This window comes from Halichoerus grypus, chromosome 3, assembly GCF_964656455.1.
Source record: "Halichoerus grypus chromosome 3, mHalGry1.hap1.1, whole genome shotgun sequence".
NCBI lineage: Eukaryota > Metazoa > Chordata > Mammalia > Carnivora > Phocidae > Halichoerus > Halichoerus grypus.
Window position 1 is genome coordinate 172,269,309 of NC_135714.1, and position 18,683 is coordinate 172,287,991.

Sequence of the window (18,683 nt, forward strand, 5' to 3'; positions counted from 1 at the left end):
GTAAATTTAATTACAATATGTCTTAGTGTGGGTCTGCTTTTGTTGATTCTGGTGGGGGTTCTGTGTGCCTCCTGGATCTAGATATCTGTTTCCTTCTCCAGATTAGGGGAAGTTTTCAGCTATTATTTCTTCAAATGAATTTTCTGCCTCTTTTCTCTCTCTTCTTCTGGGACTTCTATAATATGAATGTTATTAAATTTGATGGAGTCACTGATTTCCTTAAGTCTTTCTTGTTTTGCATAATTCTTTTTTCTGTCTTTTGTTTAGCTTGCTTACTTTCCATTACTATTTCTTTTAGGTCACTAGTTCTTTCCTCTACTCCTTCCATTCTGCTGTTCATTTAATCAAGCGTGTTTGCCATTTTGTTTAATGTGCCCCTATCTCTGCTATGTTATTCCTTATTTCTGTGTTCAGTGTCTCACTCATGTCTTCCACTCTTTTCTCAAGTCTGGTGAATATTTTTATGATCATTGCTTTAATTTCTCTGTCAGTCATGTTACTTATATCTGTTTCAATTAGCTCTCTAGCTGTAGCCTTGTCCTGTTCTTTCTTTTGGTATAAATTTTCCTGTCTCCTCATTTTGTCTTCCTCTCTGTTTCTGTTTCCATGTGTTAAGAAAGTCAACTGTATCTTCTGCTCTTGAAAGTAGTGATACTATGAAGAAGCAGTCCTGGAGTGCCCTGCAGTGCAGTGTCTCCTGTTCACCAGAATCTAACAATTCAGGAAATTATCCTATATGTGTTGTTTATGCCTTGCTGTTGTGTCTGAGTCACTTTTCCTTTCAGTGCTGTAGTCTTCACTGACTATCTGCCTATTTTGGGCTATGCTTGCTCTCTGTGATGTTAGCAGGACCCAGGCAGTCCAGGTCTAAGGGGACATGTCTGCCGGGGAAACTGGGAATGGGGTGCAATGTTAGGAAAATTTGCACAGGTCACTAGTCCTACACCAGATCCCCCAAAGCACTGTGGGGGCTGAGATTTCTGTGTAAGGGCAGCTGGGTGAGCAAGGCTGGGCATGGTGCCCAAGTATGGCTGGGTGTGGCTGGGCCCAGTGTGACTAGGTGGCGGGGGCCTGGGGCTGAGCAGAGTGTGGTGGCTTGGCCAAGTGGGGTGACTGCTGTGTACCTGGTGGCTTTGCATGATGTGGGACCGCAGCTGGGGCCACACGAATGGGCACAGTGCACAAAGGTGGCTGGTTGGGCAAAGTGTGCAATGGTAGCTGGAGGCAAATTGTTGCATGTGGTGCAGTAGATGTGCATGTTGTGCTGTGGCAGCTGTGCACCTGATGGCTACTTGGGGCATATGTGTAGCTTTGACAAAATTTGCCCTGAGGCCAGGGCCAAGCCTAGCAGGTTTGGAGTGGGCTAGTCCTTAGGAGAACTCATGGGCATAGCTCACTGGAAGAGGGTTAGGTAGCAAGTGTCTGTGAATTCCTTCCTCTTGCAGGTGGCTCTGTGCTTATGCTGTGGGGCTAGGGAGGAAAATGGTGTTTTTCAGCTCCCTCATTTTCAGAGAATTCACCCAACACACTATGAAATCAGTATGAATAGATATACCTCCTGTTTTCCCCCAGAGTTGTGTTAACTGTCATTTTTATGTTGCTTCTCTGTGGGCTGCTGTCTCTTTAAGGGCAGTGACCCAGCTATCACTCACCTTCTTCAGGTAGCCAGCGCTGAAGCAGCAGACTTTTAAACCTCCAGGCTTCAAGTACCACTGGTTTTATAAACTCACAGAATTCAGCCCCTCTTTTTTATTAAGATTGTATTTTATTTTTTAAAGATTTTATTTATTTATTTATTTGAGAGAGTGAGTGAGCAGGGGAAGGGGCAGGGGGAGAGGAAAAGAGAGAATCTTAAGCAGGCTCTGCACTGAGTGTAGAACCCATCTCGGGGATAAATCTCACAGCTCTGAGATCACGACCTGAGCTGAAATCAAGAGTTAGATGCTTAACTGAATGAGCCACACTGGTGCCTCAAGATTTTATTTTTTAAGTAATCTTTACACTCAACATGGGGCTCAAATTTACAACCCAGAAGTCAAGAGTCATGTGCTCTACTGATTGAGCCAGGTAGGTGCCCCATCAGCCCCTCTGGTTTTTAAAGCCAAACATTATGGGAATTAGTCATCCCTCTGGTGTGAGGGCCTGTTTCTCTGCCCTTTCTACATGCTCAGCTCTCTCCCTCCTGCAAGCAGGCTACTTATGCCTTTGTGGCTTTCCTGATCTTTCAGATGCAGCTTCTTCTCTATATTCAGTTGTGGAGTTTGTTCTCCCAGTCTTCCCATCACTTCCCATTTTGTTGAATTGGATGTAGACCATATTTAGTTGACATTATGGGACAGGGTGAACTCAGGGTCCTTCCACTCTGCTATCTTTCCAAACTCAGAATTTCATTCTTTTAAAGCTTAAATAATATTCTATCATTTTTATATACCACATTATGTTTATTGATTTATCCATCAATGGACATTTAGGTTGTTTCTACCTTTTGGCTATTGTGACTAATGCTGCTATGAACAGCATTTGGTGTACAAACATCTTTTCAAGTCCCTGCCTTTTAATTCTTTGGGTATATACCTAAACATGGATTTGCTGGATCATATTCTAATTCTATGTTTTGTTTTGTTTTTTTGAGAAACGGCCGTTCTGTTTTTCACAGTGGCTGCACCATTTTATATTCCCACTAGTAATTCACAAGGGTTACAATTTGTCTACTTCTTTACTAACACTTACTTTCTGTTTTCTTTTGTTTTTGTTTGGATCATGAAGTGATATTTTATTGTGTTTTTAACTTTCATTTTTTGAATAACTAGTGATGTAGAACTTTTTTCACAAGCTTATTGGCTATCCCTGTATCTTCTTTGGAGAAATGTCTATTTATGTCTTCTGCCTATTTTTAATTTGGTATTGGTTTTTGTTATCATTGAGCTTAAGGAATCCTATATATACTTTGGATACCAATCCTTTACCAGATCATGATTTGTTAATATTTTCTCCCATTCTGTGGATTGCCTTTTCAGTCTCTTGATAGTGTTCTTTGACATACAAAAGTCCTTTTAATTTTTATGAAGTCCAATGTATCTGTTTTCTCTTTTGTTCCCTGTCATTTGGGTATCATATCCAAAAAATCATTTCCAAATTAATGTTATGAAGCTTTTCCCTATGTCATCTAAAAGTTTTATCATTTAGCTCTTTAGGTCTTGAATCCTTTTGAGTTAATTTTTGTATATGGTACAAGATAAGGATCTAATTTCATTCTTTTTCATATGTATATCCAATTATCCAGGATCATTTGTTGAAAACATTGTCCTTTGCCACTGAATGGTCTTGGCAGCAAAATAATTTTACCATATATGCAAGGATTTATTTCTTGGCTGTCTACTATATTTGACCATATATGCAAGGATTTATTTCTTAGCTGTCTAATACATGCCATTCATCAATAGTTCTGAATTTATGCCAACACCACACCGTTTTCATTGCTGTAGCTTTGTAGAAAGTTATGATATCAAGAAGTGTGATTTCTCCCACTTTGTTCTTTTTTAAGGCTGTTTTGGCTATTTCAAGTCCCTTGAAATTCCATTTTATGATGGGTTTTCTATTTCTGAAAAAGAGTCTTTGGAATTTTGACAGATACTGCATTGAATTTGTAGATTGCTTTGGATAGTATTAGCATCTTAACAATATTATGTCTTTCAGTCCATGAACACAGGGTATCTTTCTATATCTTTACACCTTCTTTAATTTTTTCTCAGCATTCCTTTATAGTTTTCAGTGTACACACCACTTACCTGCTTGGTTAAGTTTAGTTGGTTAATAATGGTTAATACTGTTATAAATTGAATTATTTCTTGGTTTTTTCATAATGTTTATTGCTAGTGTAAAGAAATGAGTTTGATTTTTTGTATGTTAATATTTTATCCTGCAACTTTACTGAATTTGCCAATTAGTTCTGAAAACCTTTTTGTGTGCGGAGTCTTTAAGGTTTTCTATATATGATTATGTAATCTGCAAACAGAGATAATTTTACTTCTTTCTCTATGATTTGTATGCCTTTTATTTATTTTTATCACCTAATTTCTTTGGCTAAAATTTCCAATATTATGTTGAAAAGAGGAGACAAATGTAGGCTGGCATATGCAACATGATTTATTGGGTGTATGTTAATTTTCAGGAAATGATTGCAAAAAGCTAATTTTTATTCTTATTATCTTCATATTTTCAATGTATTACTTATAACTTATGCTCCTTTTTAAAATAAAACAAAAGAATGTAAGCCAGGAGGCCAGTTAACAAAATATAAAAAAGTAAATGGGGCAAAAGTTACATATCCAGGTGACTGATTACCACTGGATTACTCATTTTGACATAACAAGGGTTTTACAATGGATACAAATGAAATTAAAATATTTCTCTTGATAAATTATTCTTATCAATATTATAACAAAGGTTCATGATAATTTATAATCCAAAATACTAACTTATATTTGAAACCCAAATAAAATTAATGAATTATTTCCAATTTTTGAGGGGATAAATCATTAATATTAATCTAATCAATTATTTATAACAGAACATTAACATAATATAGAAAATTTCCCTGATTGAGATCTTCAATTCCATTCCAAATTCTAAGTATCAAAACCCAAATTACATTACATTATTACAAAAACTATGTCAAGACAAACACCCTCAGTTATTTTTCTTTAATTGATTATTATCTAGATTTTGTATTGGAATGCTAGAATCTTTGTACCAGAATCAGAGTAATATGGAATAAAATGTCTCAACTTAAGCATCTCTTATGTGTATATAACAAATAATTATTTTCTCATATTACATCAAATATGTGAGTGATTATGAAATATCTTTGTTTTATTTTAGTATTGTATAAATAAAACCTGCAAAGAAGTTCATTTGGTGGGAAAAAAATGTAATGCTGCTAAAAAATGCAGAGGAAATGGGGTAAGTAACTTTTCTTTCTGTAGTTCTAAATTAAATGTTATTTTTGTGGGTAATTCAAAGTAAAAGTTTATCTTACTTGGGAGAATTGAGAGTCTAGTTACTTTTAAACTGAACTTGCCTAGACTAGCTAATCAATATAAAGAAAATCAGTGGGGTGATGAATATCTACCATTTGCATCAACATGGGTGGAACTGGAGGAGATTATGCTAAGTGAAATAAATCAGGCAGAGAAAGATAATTATCATATGGTTTCACTCATATGTGGAACATAAGGAATAGAGCAGAGGACCATATGGGAAGGGAGGGAAAACTGAATGGGAAGAAATCAGAGAGGGAGACAAACCATGAGAGACTCTGGACTCTGGGAAACAAACTGAGGGTTACAGAACAGAGGGGGTTGGAGGATTGGGGTAACCGGGTGATGGGTATTAAGAAGGGCACGTGTTGTGATGAGCACTGGATGTTATATGCAACTAATGAATTTTTGAACACTACATCAAAAACTAATGATGTACTATATGTTGGCTAATTGAAAATAATTAAATAAATAAATAAATAAATAAATAAATAAATAAAACTCAGTGGGGCTAATTCAAAAACTGTTAAACAAATTGTACTACATGTGTTGAATTTATTGTGAACATCCACAACTTATGAATTAATAACATGTTTAAATAAAAACCATTTATGCCAATAAATATGTTTTACTTGTAATTGTGAACATATTTTGTACTCCCTCATTTTCTTAACAATTAAAATTTATGGCTATATAATATTTTATAGAAATATACCTAAAAAACCTATTGACATGTTAGTGAATTTTCTGATTGTTCCTATGAAGAGGTTTCTAATAGGAAATATATCTTTATGCAAAAACTTTTTATTTCTTCCCAACTGTTTATCTATCTTAATCTGCTAACACAAATTTGTTGTTACTTTTATATTTAATTTTTACATCTTAAAATTTATAGTTTTGGTCCTTTTAAAATTATTTTTCCTAAAAGAAAATCAGTGTAAGATGCAGTCAACACTATAAGAATTATCCCAGATTTACCATATTTATCAGTATTCAATTTTATAATTTTTAAATTGATTGGATTTAGAATATATAAAATGCCTTTTGCATTGTCTTTAATTTTCTAGAGGCTGTTAACAAAGAAGATAACTACATTTTCATGTTTTGTTTTTTACTTTCTATAGTTACAATTATTGGCCTGATCTTTTGCTTTCCTTTCTTTAGTTATGCTTTAGGTCTTCAGTCCAAATGATTTTTATTAAATCTCAAACAAAGTTATAGATTGTAAATTATTGATACTGTTTTATTGGATACAAATTTGTTTTCTTCACCTACTACCATTTAGATTCCAATTTTATTTTACTTAGGTTTTGGATTTTTAAATAAAATTTTTCACTATGAAATATGACATACATAAAATAAGTAAATAAGATTAAACTGCATTTATTTTATGATTTTCTCTATGCTTATTAATTTCAAAATTAAAATGAAAATGTCAAGTAAAATCTAACTGAATCTAGGAGAAGCTCTGTTTACTTTCCAATGACATCTCAACAGACAACTCTATTATTTATAGTTGATAGAGTTGACTTATAACCCTATAATTTGCCATTTTAGTTCAATTTTATGAGCATGTAGTTGTTTAAGAAATCTTATGTAAAGTATTGGCAGTCATTGTAGTGTGGTTCTTTTTTCATTTCTGATACATTTTTTTTTTATTAATAAGACTTTTTTTTTTAGAGCAGTTTTAGGTTCACAGAAAACTTGAGGGAAAAAAACAGAATGTTCTCATATATCTCTTTCCCTGACACATGCATAGCCTCCCCCAATACCAACATCCTGCATCAAAGGTGCACACTTGTTACAATTGATGAACATACATTGACATATCATAATCACCCCAACTATTGATAATTTACATTAGGGTTCATTCTTTGTGTTGTACTTTTATGGTTTTGGATGAATGTAAAATATATCCATTATTATAATACCATAAGATAATTTCACTGGCCTAAAAATCCTTTGTGCTTCCCCTCTTTAAGTCTCCACTCAACCTACAACAACCAGTTATGTTTTTAACTGTCTCCATAGTTGTGCCTTTTCCAGAATGTTATATAGTTGGGATCATACAGTATACAGCCTTTTCAGAGTGGTTTCTTTCACTTAGTAACATACAGGTTCCTTCATGTCTGCTGTTTGGATTTACCACAGTTAATTTATTTATTCACCACTGAAAGACATATTGGTTGCTTCCAAGTTTTTACAGTTATGAATATAACTACTTAAATATCCATGTGCAGATTTTTGTGAAAAGATAAATTTCCAACTCTTTTGGGTATATACTTTTCTTTAAATTAGACTCCCTAGCAAGTTATCATTTTATTAATGATCTAAATATATCAAGAAGTTAAGAAAAAAACAACAGATTATATTGAAAATTTTAGTTATTGATTGACTGCAAGTGGTGGACATTCCTGAATCTGGTCCCCATTGTTAAAGACAAAGGTTTCAATATTCAATTCCATGTCTTTCTTTCATGCAACATGCTTTTGATGTTATATATAAAAAGCTATCTCCAAACCCAAGGTCACCAAGATTTTCTCCAGTGTTATCTTCTGCAAGTTTTATAGTTTTGTATTACATTTAGGTCTATGATCCATTGAGCTAATTTTTATGAAAGGCATAAGTACTAATTTTTTGCATGTAAATTTCCATCACCATTTTTTAAAGGATGATTCTTTCTCCATTGAACTGTCTGCCTTTGCTCCATTATCAAAGACCAGTTGACTATATTTATGTGGATTTAATTCTGATTTCTGTATTTCATTCCATCAATCTGTTTATCTATTCCTTTGCCAATACTCCACTGTTTTGATTATTTTAGCTTTAAAATAAGTATACATATCAGGTAGTCAAAGTGATCCTTCTTTGTTCTTCAGTAGTATGTTGGCTATTCTGTGTCTTTTGCCTTTCCATATAAACATAAGTTGGCCAAATCAGATTGTCAGTATCCACAAAATAAGCAAATGGAATTTTGATTGGGATTGTAGTGAATGTATAGATCAAGTGGGGAATAACTAACATCTTGACAATATTGAATCCTCATATTCATGTACATGGAATATCTTCCCATTTATATAGACCTTTGAGTTTGTGACATTAGACTGTGCAGTTCTCCTAATACAGGTCTTGTAAATTTATAACCAATTATTTTTTTGGTGTTAATGTAAATGGTCAAATTCCAGTTGTCTATTGTTATATATAAGTAAGCAATTTACTTTTCTATATTAACTTTTCATTATGCTGCCTTACATAATCACTTATTGGTTCTTATAGCTCTTTTGTTGATACTTTGGGATTATTTACACAATCATGTCATCTGAGAACAAAATATTTTATTTCTTTCTTTCTTTCCAAATTTTATATCTTTTATTTCCTGTTCTTATTGCATTAGCTAGAACTTCCAGTATAATATTGAAAAGAGAAAAAGTAGTAAAAGTAAACATCCTTGCTTGCTCCTGATCTTAGCAAGAAAGCTTCTAGCTTCTATTTTTTTTATATTCTTTCAATGTAGTAGGCCATACTAATTTGTGAATTTCTAAATAAGGTAGAGCAATTTCTTATCTGTATATTTATTTATTTATTTATTTTAAGATTTTATTTATTTATTTGACAGAGAGAGACACAGCGAGAGAGGGAACACAAGCAGGGGGAGGGGGAGAGGAAGAAGCAGGCTTCCCACGGAGCAGGGAGCCCGATGCGGGGCTCGATCCCAGGACCCTGAGATCATGACCTGAGCCGAAGGCAGACGCTTAACGACTGAGCCACCCAGGCACCCCTCTTATCTGCATATTTAAAAATAGATTCAAACTTTAGAAAGAGTCATTTTCAAATAAGCATGTCTAAATAAAAAATAATAATAAAAACATTTACTTCCTGGAAAACAACAAAGGGGATGTATTCATAAACCCAGGGAACCCTTCTCATGTTCCTCTTTGCTCTTCTTCACAATTTTCTTTCACATTATTTATGTTGGAGACTCTCATCTGTGACCTTCCAAGACCAACACACAAGTGAAAGCTCACAAAATAAGTTACCTTTTTCTCTGAACCACATGGCTTACTCTCTTCTTTCCACTTGTTCTTTTTTCTTTTCTCCCTCAACTTGTCTATTTTTTTACTCTTTCATTTACTTTTTTATTTTTTCCCTAGGTTTCCCCTGATTCTCTTATGAATTCTTAACTTCAATTGTTCTCTGCCTTTTTCTTTTCTATTGAAGTATAATTGACAAATAACTGCATATTTGTTCAAGATGTACAATATAATGATTTAATATTTGTATGTATTGCAAAGTGATCACCACAATAATTCTAGTTAGCATCCATCATCATACATAGTTACAATTTTTTTCTTGTGTTGAGGAATTTTAAGATCTACTCCCCACAACTTTCAAATATTCAATACCATATTATTAACTACATTCATCATACTTATATTACATCCTTATGTTTTATTTATTTTATAACTGGAAGTTTTTATCTTTGAAAACCTACACCTATTTCACCCATCATCCCCCAACCCTTCACCTGTGGCACCTACCAATCTATCCTCTATACTTATATGCTTGTTTTAAAAAATTCTATCTAAAAGATGGATCATAATATTCGATTTTCTCTGTCTGACTTATTTTACTTAGCATAATGCCCTCAAGGTCCATCCATGTTGCCACAAGTGACAAGATTTCATTGTTTTTATGGCTGAATAATATTCCATTGTGTCTGTGTGTATACATACCACATCTTTTTTTATCAATTCATTCATAGATGGACACTTAGGTTGTTTCTGTATCTTTTTTTTTAAGATTTTATTTATTTATTTGACAGAGAGAGAGCAGGAACACAAGCGCGGGGAGTGGGAGTGGGAGAAACAGGCTTCCTGCCAAGCAGGGAGCCTGATGCGGGCCTCGATCCCAGGACTCTGGGATCATGACCTGAGCCAAAAGCAGACACTTAACTGAGCCACCCAGGTGCCCCTGTATCTTGATTATTATAAAAAATGCTGCAGTAAACATCTTTTCAAGTTAGTGATTTGGTTTCTTTGGATGAATACCCAGAACTGGAAGTACTGGATCATATGGTTGCTCTATTTTTAATTTTTTGAGGAATTGCCGTGCTGTTTTCCACAGTGGCTGCACCAGTTTACATCCCCACCAACAGTGCACAATGGTTCCCTTTTCTTCTCCTCCTGACCAACACTTGTTATTTCATATCTTTTTGATGATAGCCATTCTACCATGTGTGAGGTAGTATATAATTGTAGTTTTGATTTGCATTTCCTTGTAGATCAGTGATGCTGAGTGTCTTTTCTTGTACCTATTGGTTTTCTGTAGGTTTTCTGCTTCTCATTATTATGATGTTAGTTGTACATTTTTTTGGTAGATGTTCTTCCTATTGAGGAATTTACCCCTCTATGCCCAAATTGGTGAGTTTTTAATCATAAATGGTGTGTGTTTGGTCAAGCCCTTTTTTCTGAATCTATTGATATAATCGTATGACTTTTCTTTTTTAGCCTATTGATGTGATAGATTACGGTAATTGATCTTCAAATGATAACCTCAACTTGTATACCAGGAATAAAATCCACTTTATTCAGATATATTATTCTTTTATATATTAACTAATTTGATTTGCTAATATTTTTGAGGATTTATGCACTTATACTTACTAGTGATATTGTCTATAGTTCTACTTTCTTGTAATGGCTTTGTCTGGTTTTGGTATTGGGATAATGCTGACCTCACAATGAGTTTGGAAGTGATCCTTCTGCCCCTATTTTCTGGGAGAGGTTGTAAAGAATTGACATAATCCATTTCTTAAATGTTTGATCAAATTCACCAGAGAACACATCTGAGCTATGTGTTGTTTTGGAAGGTTATTAAATATTGATTTATTTTATTTAACAGATATAGACCTATTCAGACTATTTCTTCTTGTGTGACCTTTTATAAATTGTGTCTTTCAATGAATTGGTTCATTTCACCTAGGTTACCAATTTATACACATAGAATTTTTAGGATATTACTTTATTATCTTTTTTATTCTTAATTAAAATCAATTTAATTAACATATAGTGTATTATTAGTTTCAGAAGTAGAGTTTAGTGATTCATCAGTTGCGTATAACACCAAGTGCTCATGACATCAAATGCTCTCCTTAATGCCCATTACCCAGTTATCCTATACCCCCACCCACCTCCCCTCCAGTAACCCTCAGTTTGATTCCTATCAAGGAATCTCTTGATTCCTCTTATGGTTTGAGTTAAGAGTCTCTTATGGTTTGTCCCACTCTCTGATTTCATTGTTTTATTTTTTCCTTCCCTTCCTCTATGTTCATCTGTTTTGTTTCTTAAATTCCACATATAAGTGAAATCATATGGTATTTGGCTTTCTCTGACTGATTTGTTTCACCTAGCATAAAACACTCTAGTTCCATCCATATCATTGCAAATGGCAAGATTTCATTCTTTTTGCTGGCTGAGTAATATAACCATCTGGGCTTTTTCCATATTTTGGCTATTGTGGACATTGCTGCTATAAACATTGGGGTGCAAGTGCCTCTTCAGATCAACACATTTGTATCTTTGGGGTATATATCTAGTAATGCAATTTCTGGGTCACAGGGTAGCTCCATTTTTAACTTTTGAGGAATCTCCATACTATCTTCCAGAGCACCTATACCAGTTTGCATTCCCACTGCCATGTAAGAGGACTCCCGTTTCTCTGTATCCTAGCCAAAATCTGTCATTTTGTGACTTGTTAATGTTAACCATTCTGACTGGTATGAGGTGGTATCTCCTTGTGGATTTGATTTGTATTTCCCTGATGCTGAATGCTGCTGAACATTTTTCATGTGTCTGTTGGCCATTTGTATGTCTTCCTTGGAGAAATATCTGTTCATGTCTTCTGCCCATTTTTTGACTGCATTATCGTTTTTTGGGTATTGAGTTTGATAAGTTCTTTATAGGTTTTGGATACTAGCCTTTTATCTGATAAGACATTTGCAAATATCTTCTCCCATTCTGTAGATTGTCTTTTAGTTTCTTCAACTGTTTCCTTTGCTGTGCAAAAGCATTTTATCTTAATGAAGTCCAAATAGTTCATTTTTGCTTTTGTTTCCCTTCCTTTGAAGACATGTCTCGCATGAAGTTGCTGTGGCCAAGGTCAAAGAGGTTGCTGCTCGTGTTCTCCTCTAGGATTTCGATGGATTCCTGTCTCACATTTAGATCTTTCATCCATTTTGAGTTTATTTTTGTGTGTGGTGTAAGAAAGTGGTCCAGTTTCATTCTTCTGCATGTGGCTGTCCAGTTTTCCCAATGCCATTTGTTGAAGACACTGTCTTTTTTCCATTGGACATTCTTTCCTGTTTTGTTGAAGATTAGTTGTTCATAGAGTTGAGGGTCCATTTCTGCATTCTCTAATCTCTTCCATTGCTCTATGTGTCTGTTTTATGCCAGCTGTCTTGATGATTACAGCTTTATAATACTGCTTGATGTCCAAAATTGTCATGTCACTAGCCTTGGTTTTCTTTTTCAACATTCCTCTGGCTATTCAGGGTCTTTTTTTGGTTCCATACAAATTTTAGAATTGTTTGTTCCAGCTCTGTGAAAAATGTTGGTGGTATTTTGATAGGGATTGCCTTGAATGTATAGATTGCATTGGGTAGCATAGACATTTGTGCCCATGAGCATGGATGTTTTTCCATTTCTTTGTGTCTTCCTCAATTTCTTTCATAAAAGTTCTGTAATTTTCAGGGTACAGATCCTTTACCTCTTTGGTTAGGTTTATTCCTAGATATCTCATGGTTTTTGATGCAATTATAAATGGGATCAATTCCTTAATTTCTCTTTCTTCTGTCTCATTGTTAGTGTATAGAAATTCAACTGACTTCTGTGCATTGATTTTATATCCTGCCACTTTCCTGAATTCTTGTATGAGTTCTAGCAATTTTGAGGTGGAGCTTTTTGAGTTTTCTATATAGAGTATAATGTCTGCAAAGAGTGAAATTTTGATGTGACTTTGTCAATTTGGATGCCTTTTATTTCTTTTTGTTCTCTGATTGCTGTAACTAGGAATTCCAGTACTATGTTGAACAGCAGTGCTGAGAGTGGACATCCCAGTTATGTTCCTGACTTAGGGGAAAAGCTCTGTGGGTTTTTCACATATGGCTTTTATGATATTGAGGTATGTTCCCTTTATCCCTACATGGCAGAGAGTTTTTATCAAGAAAGGATGCTGTATTTTGTCAAATGCTTTTTCTGCATTAATTGAGAGGATCATATAGTTCTTGTCCTTTCTTTTATTAATGTGGTGTATCACACTGATTGATTTCTGGATGTTGAACCACTTTTGCAGCCCAGGAAGAAATCCCACTTGGTCATGGTGAATAATCCTTTTAATGTATTGTTGAATCCTGTTAGCTGGTGTCTTGGTGAGAATTTTTACATCCATGTTCATCAGGAATATTTGTCTGTAATTTTCCTTTTTGGTGGGGTCTTTGTCTGGTTTGGGGATCAAGGAAATGTTGGCCACATAGGATGAATTTGGAAGTTTTCTTCCATTTTTATTTATTTATTTATTTATTTATTTATTTATTTATTTATTTATTGGAAACAGCTTCAGAAGAATAGGTATTAGTTCTTTAAACATTTGGTAGAATTCTGCTGGGGACCATCTGGTCTTGGATTGTGGTTTATTGGGAGGTTTTTGATTACTGCTTCAATTTCTATGCTGGTCATGGGTCTGTTCAGGTTTTCTATTTCTTTCTTTTTCAGTTTTGGTAGCTTATATGTTTCTAGGAATGCATCCATTCTTTTCAGATTGCCTAATTTGGTGGCATATAATTGCTCATAAAATTCTCTTCTAATTGTTTGTATTTATTTGGTGTTGATTGTGATCTTTCCTCTTTCATTTAAGATTTTATTTGGGTCCTTTCTCCTTTCTTTTTGATAAGTCTGGCCAAGGGCTTATCGAGCTTATTAATTCTTTCAAAGAACAAGCTCCTAGTTTCATTGATTTGTTCTATTGTTCTTTTGGTTTCTATTTCATTGATTTCTGCTCTAATTTTTATTAATTCTTTTCTCCTTCTGGGTTTAGGCTTTATTTTCAGTTCTTTCTCCAGCTCCTTTAGGTGTAGGGTTAGGTTGTGTATTTGATACCTTTCTTGTTTCCTGAGAAAGGCTTATATTGCTATATACTTCCCTCTTAGAACCACCTTCACTGCATCCCAGTGGTTTTGAATATTTGTGTTTTCATTTTCATTTGTTCCCATGTGTTTTTTTTATTATTCTTTAATTTCCTGTTTCCATTCGTTCTTTAGTAGGATGTTCTGTAATCTCCATGTATTTGTGTTCCTTCCAAATTTTCTCCTGTGATTGAGTTCAAGTTTTAAAGTAATGTGGTCCTAAAATATGCATGGAATAATCTCAGTCTTTTGATACCAGTTGAGAACTGATTTGTGACCCAGTATATGATCCATTGTAGAGGATGTTCCATGTGCACTTGAGAAGAATGTGTATTATGTTACTTTAGGATGAAACGCTTGAATGTATCTGTTAAGTCCATCTGGCCCAGTGTGTCATTCAAAGCCTTGTTGATCTTCTGCTTAGATGATCTGTCCATTGCTGTGAGTTAGGTGTTAAAGTCCCCTACTATTATTTTGTTATTATAAATGTGTTTCCTTAGTTTTGTTATTATTTATATGATTGGCTGCTCCCAAGTTAGGGACATAAATATTTACAATTGTTAGAACTTCTCATTGGATAGACATTTTAATTATGACATAGTGTCCTTCTACATCTGTTATTATATTCTTTGGTTTAAAATCCAGTTTGTCTGGGGCGCCTGGGTGGCTCAGTCGTTAAGCGTCTGCCTTCGGCTCAGGTCATGATCCCGGGGTCCTGGGATCGAGTCCCACATCGGGCTCCCTGCTCGGCGGGAAGCCTGCTTCTCCTTCTCCCACTCCCCCTGCTTGTGTTCCTGCTCTCACTGTGTCTCTCTCCGTCAAATAAATAAATAAAATCTTTAAAAAATAAAAAAATAAAAAAAATAAATAAATAAAATCCAGTTTGTCTGATATAAGGATTCCCACTTCAGCATTATTTTGATGTCCATTAGCATGATAAATTGTTCTCCACCCCCTCACTTTCAATCTGGAGGTGTCTTTGGATCTACAATGAATCTCTTGTAGATAGCATATAGATGGGTCTTGTTTTTTTATCCAATCTGATACCCTGTGTCTTTTGATTGGAGCATTTAGTCCATTTATACTCAGAATAATTATTGAAAGATATGAATTTGGTGCCATTGTGTTACTTGTAAAGATGTTTCTTTAGATTGTCTCTGTACCTTTCTGGTCTTTGTTACTTTGGGACTCTCTCTTTGCTCAAAGGATCCCCTTCAATATTTCTTGCAGGGCTGGTTTAATGTTCACAATTTCCCTTAGTTTTGTTTGTCTTGGAGATTCTATCTCTCCTTCTATTCTCAATGAGAGCCTTGCTGAATAAAGTATTCTTGTTTGCATATTTTTCCCATTTAGCACATTAAATATATTATGCCAGTCTTTTCTGGCCTGCCAGGTCTCTGTGGACATGTCTGCTGCCAGTCTTATGTTTCTACCCTTGTAGGTTAAGGACTTACTGTCCTGTGCTGCTTTCAGGATTTTCTCTTTATCTCTGAAATTTGCAAGTTTCACTGTTATGTGTCAATGTGTTGACTTATTTTTATTGATTTTGAAGGGGGGTTTTCTGTGGCTCCTGGATTTGAAGGCCCGTTTCCTTCCCCAGAATAGGGAAGTTCTCAGCTATAATTTGTTCAAATAAACCTTCTGCCCTTCTATCTCTCTCTTCTTCTTCTGAGACCCCTATTATTCAAATATTATTTTGTGTTATGGTATTGTTGATTTCTTGAAGTCTCCCTTTATGACCCAGTAGTTGTTTTTCTCTCTGTTTGCAGTTCCCTTATTGTCTATCATTTTGTCATCAATATACTGACTTTCTCTTCTGTCTTGTTTATCCTAGCAGTTAGAGCCTCCATTGTTGACTGCATCTCAGTAATAGCATTTTTAATTTTGGTCTGATTAGATTTTACTCCTTTTATTTCTATAGTAAGGGATTCTCTACTGTCTTCTATGCTTTTTTCAAGCCCAGCTGGTATCTTTATAATTGTGTTTTGAATTCTAGTTCTGACATCTTACGTATATCCATATTGGTTAAATCCCTGGCAGTGAGTACTGCCTCCTGTTCGTTCTTTTGGGATGAGTCTCATCATCCTGTTCAGAAAAGATTAGATGAAAAAGAGATAAGACAAAAATAACAACAAACCATAAAAAAACAAATAAAACAAACCTGAAGAAAACAGAAACAATACAAAATAAGAAAAAAATGAACAAGAAGTAAAACAGAACAAAACAACAAACTAGATCTTGGGTGATTTTGTTCTGTTAAAAGAAACTAGATCCCAAAATAGGAAAGAAATAAAAACTTGTATATATATACAAAAATAAAATAAAATACAATAAAAGGAAACCATAATATATATATAGTATATATAAAAATAAAAATTAAGAAAGAAATAAAAATAGAATTGATAAAATAAAAAAATACCTGAAAAAAATAAAACTGAAAGACTAAAGAATCATGACAAAACCATGAATGCTATATACTCTTTTCCCCAAGAGCTGACATTTTGCAGTTCTATATGATCTGTAAAATTGGTCTTAGCTGGTTGTTCCTGCTGGTCCTCAGGAGGAGGGGCCTGTTGGACTGGTTCTCAGGTGTCTTTACCCTGGTGGAATTGCACCCCCATTGTCAGGGCCCAGGCTCAGTGTAAGTGGCTCCAGATTGTACCATGTGGTGCTGGTTTGCTCCCTGAAGTCTTTCAGAACAAATGGGGGGATGAAAATGGTGGTGCCCCAATCTCTAGGCCTGGAGCTGAAAGTTCATGTTCCCCACTCTTTAGTGAGCCCTCACAGAAAAGCAGTCAAACACTCTTGTCTCCCTGGTTTCCACCAGAACTCTGTGTTCACTCAGCCTGTGACCGAGCGTTTTTATCACAGGGATGCTACCCCATTTCAAGTCTCCAAATTTTACAGACTCCTGTGGTGTGGACTTAGCTATTCCTCCTGGGGGAGGGAGTGGGGTCTTGTCAGGCTTCTGCCTTTTGCTGGGCCCCTGCCCAGAGAGTGGTCATGGGACCTTGCAGCAGTAAGAAGTTTATGGCAACACCAAGTAGAAAGCCTGTACCTAGACTCACTGTTTTCAGATGGTTTCCCCTCTCTGATGTTTCAGAACTCTGCCACACTCAGGCACTCCCATTCTTTTTGTGACCCCCCGGATGCTGAGACCACACTGTCCAACCTGGGATTCTGCTCCACTTCACCACCTGAGCACCTTTAAGCCAGGGCCGTCCGCAACTGTAGCAGACTTGTGAAGATTTCATTTTTTGTGCTCTGCTGCTTATACTACTTTCTGGCAGCCTCCTTAAGCAAGTTCCCTCTCCTCCGATGTTTATCTTCCAGTATATTGCCCCAGATTCACATCTCCCCACTTCCTACCTTCCAAAAAGTGGTCATTTTTCTATTTGTAGAATTGCAGCAATTATTTTCTCAAATTTCAATTGATTTTGCTGGTGTTCAGAATGATTTGATAACTAGCTAAATTCCAGGGACAAGACAAAATTAGGGTCCCCTATTTCTCCACCATCTTAACTCCTCCCCCTACATTATCTTTTCTATGTTCATGGATCAATAATGGTGGTATTTTTTTTCATTTATGATATCAATAATTTGATTTTTTTCTCTTTTTTCTTGAATTTACCTAGTTAGAGACTAATCAGTTTTATTGGTTTTTTTTTTAATGAATGAGCTTTTGGTTTTAATATACTCTATTAATTTTTTGTTTTAAATTATTTCTACTCTAATCTTTATTAGATTTAATTTTCTCTTCCTTTTTCTAGTTTCCAAAGCACAGGATAGATTATTGATTTTAGATCTTTTCTAATGCATGCACTAAATGCTATACATTTCCAAAGCACTGGTTTTCCTGCATCTCAAATTTTCATAAGTTTTATTTACATTTTGATTTAGTTTTTTTTAAATTTCTTTTGACACTTCTTTGACTAATATATTATTTAGAAGTGTGTTGCTTAGGCACGACATATTTTGGGGTTTTCCAGCAATATTTCTCTTATTGATTTCTAGCTTAATTCCATCATTCCTTCTTGGTATGAAAGCATACTTTGTGTGATAGCTATCCTTTTAAATTTGTAAAGGTGGGTTTTATGGCCAAGCATGAGGTTTATCTTGGTGAATAGTCTCTGTGAGCTCAAGAATAATGTATATTTTCTTGTTTGGGTAGAGTATTCTCTAAATGTCAATTAGATACTGGTCCAGTCAATTATATATTTACTGATTTTCTGCCTGCAGGATCTGTCAGTTATAGAGGTGTGTTAAAGTCTTCAACTAAAATAGTGAATTTGTCTTTTACTCCTTACAGTTCTATCAGGTTTTGCCTCACAAACTTGACACCTTGTTCTTACTTGCATACACATTAAGGATTGTTATATCTTCTTTTTCATTATGTAAAGCCCTTTTTAGCTCTGAAAATTTTCTTTCTTTTGATTAGTTTTACCATGGTAAATCTTTCTCCATTC

At 34.8% G+C, this 18,683-nt stretch overlaps 1 protein-coding gene across 1 annotated transcript in view; it reads left to right on the forward strand.

Moving 5' to 3' along the window:
* LOC118554951 (disintegrin and metalloproteinase domain-containing protein 18-like) overlaps positions 1-18,683 on the forward strand; it is a 181,030-nt gene that overhangs the window by 142,590 nt on the left and 19,757 nt on the right. The window contains exon 17 of the mRNA XM_078068256.1: positions 4,882-4,962. Within this exon, the coding sequence (XP_077924382.1) occupies positions 4,882-4,962 (81 nt within the window). The remainder of the gene's footprint in view (positions 1-4,881; positions 4,963-18,683) is intronic.